The sequence below is a fragment of the Cupressus sempervirens genome, chromosome 10 (assembly GCF_028749045.1).
Source record: "Cupressus sempervirens isolate cs-2001-9-10 chromosome 10, ASM2874904v1, whole genome shotgun sequence".
NCBI classification, from domain to species: Eukaryota; Viridiplantae; Streptophyta; class Pinopsida; order Cupressales; family Cupressaceae; genus Cupressus; species Cupressus sempervirens.
In genome coordinates this window covers 385,093,081-385,099,267 of record NC_143127.1, presented here as the reverse complement: position 1 = coordinate 385,099,267, position 6,187 = coordinate 385,093,081, and the positions used below count along the sequence as shown (strand labels likewise).

General features: G+C 36.5%; 1 protein-coding gene across 2 annotated transcripts in view; it reads right to left on the bottom strand.

Annotated features, from left to right (window-relative positions):
• Positions 1-475: 475 nt before the first annotated feature.
• Positions 476-6,187, bottom strand: part of LOC149534279 (Adaptin family protein) — a 113,928-nt gene continuing 108,216 nt past the window's right edge. For both annotated transcript variants that reach the window (XM_089805595.1, XM_089805596.1), the window contains one exon: positions 476-2,662. In XM_089805595.1, the coding sequence (XP_089661721.1) occupies positions 1,502-2,662 (1,161 nt within the window). In that variant the 3' untranslated portion in view covers positions 476-1,501. The remainder of the gene's footprint in view (positions 2,663-6,187) is intronic.

The following is a 6,187-nucleotide window of genomic DNA, read 5'->3' as shown; positions in this document are numbered from 1 at the left end:
AAAGATTGAGAATTATGAGATCCAAATCAACATTTAACGTTCAACATAAACGCTGACCATAAATCCATTACCGCAAACAATTCTATATTTAAACTACCGTGGATGCTAAATTACCATCGCATGCTAGAGTCTAATAGGGCAGACATCGGTCACGTTGAAAACATCATGCTTTACCATATCGTTTTGGTAATTAAATCAAGATTCTGAATTTAATGCTCATCAAAAGAACAATCTTATAGTGAATATAATTTATTTTTGCTATAAATTTGCTCGCAGTTGTTTCTATTCAAAATAAGCTTCTCGGCTTGTCAAAATCTACAAGAAAAAACTGGAAAATAGCCTTGATTTGACATTTACGGTTCCCAGAATCTTGGGATTGCTGAAAAAAAGTACCATTTTGACTTCAGCCACCAGATAAGTAATCAAATGCAAAATAAAGAACTTAATACAGAGAAAATCAGATGAGAAAATATGGTGGAACAAACCATTACTCTTGAGAAGAAAAACAATGGACAGGAAAATAACATGCGTCTAGTTATCAACATCAAGATAACCTTGATACCAACAGATTATGGCTAACATGTCGTTTGAGGAACCAGGCACCACAAGCAACAATAACGGTGCAGAGATCCTACTCTTCATTATTGTCTTACCACTTACGTTGAAATTCAGCCAATTTCAAATTAAAGACTAAAGCTATAGCAGGATTCCAATTGCATTAAAGACTACAGCTGTAGAAGGAATCCAATATTCAAATTGCAATGTCAATTTGAATTTCCAACTTACAAATGTTAAAAATAATCAACCTACACTGAACTGGAAGACACAAGTGACATGATAAGTTGTGTTCACTACCCAAAGGATTCCCTGAACAATGCATCCATACAGAAATGCTATAATAGTCAAGTAGCAGGATAACGAACCAGTTGACTCAGGAACTCATATGCAAAGTAGTGGCATCGGGGAAATTATTACCACTCAGCAAAACAAATGTGAAACGAACACCTTAGTACACTTATTTACCCTCTTAGTCTTTAGAACACCGCAGTAAGTGTTCATGATCATGATGCATCATCCCAATAGAACAATAGTTCTCAACATCTCGTACAGGAGGAATATAAGACAAAGCCTTTCAACAAAAGAACATAAAACTTCATTCTCCTATTTGGAGAATTTCATCTAATCATGAGTTAACAAATACAGGGAGAAAAATGGAAGAGATGATGCACAAAGCTCATATAGCCAAAGCCTAAATTCTAAGATACATGATGGACAACATTATGCATTCCGCCATTGATTTCTCATAAAACATCTAGAGTTCTGCCAACACAAAATCATTCAACTGGGACAAAGAAGCGCCTGCCATCTCAGCCAAAACTGGCTTCTGTATTTTGCATTTTCCTCTCTATTGCTTCCTTTACATTCTCTGAATCAAAATTCAGCAAGATAGAATTACTGTGCTACAGAAAAACAAATCTGAGGCATTTGGAATCCAAATAAATTAACTTAGCAGATCTCTGAAAAGATTGGGATTCTCCCCTGTTGGAGTCACTCCAACCTGTCTAGATACTGCATCTTTATGTAATGAATCCTGTGAAGATTCCCCCTTTTTAACTGAAGGTATCGACTGGCCAGAAATAGATTGTGCATTCAAATTGGATAAACCAGTTTGCATGACTGGGTCTCCCCCAAGTAAGTCATTTCCGAGAGTATTTGATACAACTGGCGCACTAGAGGAAGTTGGTCCCAAAGACACACCCCCATACATAGACATGAGATCTACTGGGGGACTACTAGCAACAGAAGCTGCAGGCTTGGCTGGTGCTGATTCTGGAGTACCTTCAAGTAGGCCCTCTAGCTGCTTAAATGGGTCATAGGATGCTTTCACTGCAGGGACTTCTTCACTTAAATCAAGGAGGTCTGGCGGAGGTGTTACTGTAACATTTTCAGGTTGTGTCTCCACTCTATTAGGTGCAGAAGCTGCTGTCTGTGTCTGAATCTTCTCTGGATGGGCATGGTTACTCTTCTTTTCAACTGGTTTAGAAACCTTTGTAGAAGATGCTCTCTTATCAGTTTTTGAAGATGATGATCCAAATAATGAAGCTGCAAGCTTCTGTTTCTCAGCAGAGACTTCGGTTTGCTGTCTTCTATCCATATGTCTTGATTCATATGAGCTCTCTCGGTTCTGCATGCTTGTAGCTTCTCCAAGAGCACTTACATGTGCCCCATTATTGGATTTGTCAATGTTACCTGACGATGCAGATGCTGCTGAAGTGGAAGTATAAGTTGGTCGGCCCCATTTCTTTTGTACTCCATCTAGTCGCAGCTTGAGGCCATCAGAGTTAGAAATTTCAGCATTTGCTGGAGATGGAACAGGGGCAGATAACTGCATAGCTCTTGCATAATTTGAATCTGTCGACACCTCAAATTCATTTGATGCTAAGCTAGATACTTGGATAGCTCTGGTTGGCACAGGAGCCTTTGGAATTTCATATGCTTCAAACCTTAAAGAATGACCAACACCTTCAGATAGATCCTGATGAGGACGAAAAGTATTCACATTACCCATGTTACCTCGCTCACTCTCAGGAATATATGGCCTTGCTCCTTTCTCCAAAGACGATTGCACATAACCATTCAAAAATGTCAAGTTCTTGTCTACCTGGTAAGCAGCATAGAAAAGCCAATCAGTAAATCCAATGGAAATCGGAAATAGAAATAACAAATTATTGTAGTACGTATAAGAAAAATAAAAGACTTTAGTTTCAGCATTTCCATTTTTCTTAGGTATTATAAATTTCAAATTTGTTGAAGACAATTGTATGCAATGTCCATGTTGCAGAATCAACAAATACTATCTCATGAATGAAGTTAGAAAATCAATTTATTTTCATGGTGAAATTTATGTGAGGCTAAACAGCTAATTTCATGTGGTTGAACGTGTTATAATTTGTAGAATCATAAGCACAGAATTAAGGAGACACACAACATGCTAACTGCAGGAGACACCACATCCTTGACATTACCGATTCTGAGACAACCCCTGCCTAATCTATTGCCCCTCCCTCCCTCCCCTGTTTTCCAAATATTTTGAGAGTGCCCCCTAAAATTTGGGGTCCTTGTTTCAGAGCTTCTGGGAATGTCAAAGCATCCCCTACAACATGCATTTAAAAACCAAAGAAACAATATTATTTTTAAGCTCTAAAAATATTTTTAAAAGTCGTCAGAACCAAAAAACATTTATAATAGATTATTTTTAGTCATCAAAAATGTAATAAATTCTATATATAGAATTTATTTTAACAGCCATACACATTCCATAAGACAATGTTTGGTAAAAAAATATTAAAAGATGTGAAATATACGACTGAGTTTCTCGCAGAAACAGAACATTGATGGATGTTCTCATGATAACCTGGGTATGTCCAGAATTGGAGGGTTTTGAAAGACTTGGAGTTGCTTCAAAATGATATTGTGGAAACAAAAGCCCTATAGAGGACTAATATAATAATGGCAGTGTAGACAATTGTAGGAATCTAAGCAAGGAAATCAGATAGATAGAATTCTAGCATGTGAAATGAATCAGTAACTATGCATAAATGTTAAAAGATTTCCTCGAGCATTTTTTGCAGGTCTTATTATCCTTAGCAAAATCAAATTGATTGTTGAATAATGAAGGCATTGAGAAGTCATATGATGTTGATGTTAGAGTAATAAAGTGTTTTCTTATTAATTAAATCATATTGATTTAATTATTAAGTCACTTATGATCTCTAGTCTACTTAAGCTAAACTTTGGGCATATAATACTTTTTTTTAATTAATTACTATCATGCAACCTAGGTTTTACCAACTAGGATTTTGATCTCCTTTTATAAGGATTGATTTCTTTGTAATTTACATTCACTTTTGATTATAGCAATCTCTCTTTTTGCTCATCAACATGTGGCTCTGGGAATTCCAGCTTCTATAGCTTTTGATCCTCTATTTTTGTGACAGTTGTTTGCATGCAGATGATTCTTGGGAGCTGTGGGGTTGATTTTTCATCAACTTCAACATGGTATCAAAGCTCCAGATCTTCATGCCTCTATTCTGTTCTTGAAAGATTTGGCTTTCAAATCTGTGCTTTATCTTTCAAAGGGTTTCATTTTTTTGAGCTTTTTTTATTAGATCTGGGGGGTCACCTTTTTTTGATGCACTTTGAGCCCAAATGGACCTCACCGTTGAGCTCAAAGCGCCCAAAAACCCCTAATTTTATAAAAATTCCAAATTTTTGTTACAGCAATCGAGATTTTTAGGACGAAAAATTGTGATTTTTGAACGCAAATCAAGATTTTTGGTACGAAAATCGACGCTTTAGCACAGAAACCAATGTGTTTGGAACAGATCCTGAGGTAATTTCTGGTACTATTGGGCACACTTTCCAAGATATTTGGTCTCATTTTTCAAGATATTTGGCACGAATTCTGAGGTAGTGATTTTTTGTTTTGCCCTTCAACTCTTTTTTGACCTACCTATGGTTTTTTGGCCATAACTTGCTCATCCAAACTTTGTTTTTCACAAACAAGATATCGTTGGACAGCTAATTTCAAGCCCGTCATGATGATGCAATTTATTTAGACTTTTGATTATGTTTGGTTGCCAATTTATACAGTCAAAGTTAGAGGTTTTATTTTGCACTCCGGGAGACACATCTTAAGACATTCTACTTTCCAAATTATGCTCCAAGTACATCCCATTCAGTTTTTTGTTTTTTTTGCATTCTAGTGGATATCTTGGTTGTTTCAGGTCCGGAGATCGATTTTGTTGCTTGACATGATTTGTCATGTGTTGTACTATCTCTTGTATCAGTCTTATGTCCCTTTTGATCTTTGTTGACATCCTTTTGTAGTATTTTTGCAAATGCACTAAGATAAAGTGTCACTCTATTGAATTTCGAGATCTTGCACATCTTTGTATTTTGTTGTACTCGCACTACATTATAAAGTGTCTTGGGGGTTTCACGTTGGTCATATTTGTCATCTTCCTTTGTCAAGTGAGTGTTATTTCCACGACATTAGCCTCATGGTGTGTCGATGACGTGTCATTATGTGTTTGTGCTTCTTTTGCACTCTCGATGTTCCTGGTTCTTCTTTCTACAAGAGATATTGCATTCAGTCTTAGTGTTCATGTCTCACCTCTCAGCATTATAAGGGGGTTATGTTGGTTTTATTGCTGTAATGGTTTGATGGAGTGGAGCTATGTATTTAGTATTTGATCCTATGTACTACGCGATTGCAGTGGCTAGATACCTATGCATTTCGGTGAGATGGATCATTGGGGGTTTCACGTTGGTCATATTTGTCATCTTCCTTTGTCAAGTGAGTGTTATTTCCACGACATTAGCCTCATGGTGTGTCGATGACGTGTCATTATGTGTTTGTGCTTCTTTTGCACTCTCGATGTTCCTGGTTCTTCTTTCTACAAGAGATATTGCATTCAGTCTTAGTGTTCATGTCTCACCTCTCAGCATTATAAGGGGGTTATGTTGGTTTTATTGCTGTAATGGTTTGATGGAGTGGAGCTATGTATTTAGTATTTGATCCTATGTACTACGCGATTGCAGTGGCTAGATACCTATGCATTTCGGTGAGATGGATCATTTACCATATAGACATTTTGTCATTCCTTTTTTGGAGGCCATGAAGATACCTTCCATCTTCGATTGATCAACTCTTCATATTTAGTCTTCTCTACCTAGTCATGTTCTATATGGTGGAAGTTCTTCAGATCAGCAGTTTGATAGTGTTTGTAGGTTCATGCTTCAATGGTGTTCTTCATGATTATCTTTTTTTTCCTATCTTCTGGGACATTCCCTAGTTTGGAGGCCTCTTTAGTCCTTCACTAGTTCTTTTCAGTATTATTTCAATCTATTTTTGGAGTAGGGTTTTTCCCATTAAGTTCTCTATTTCTCCTCTTTTCAAAGATTTGGTTGTACTTGGGTATCTCATCAGGCCTTGTTCTCGAGACCCAAATTTACTTTCAGTAGTAGTTTCTAGGTTTTTAGCTACTCTCTAAATTTATCTTAAAGGGGGGGGGGGGTGTTAGAGTATTAATTTAATTATTAAGTCACTTATTATCTCTAGTTTACTTACACTAAACTTTGGACATATAATTATTAATTCTTTTATTAATTATTATTATGCAAC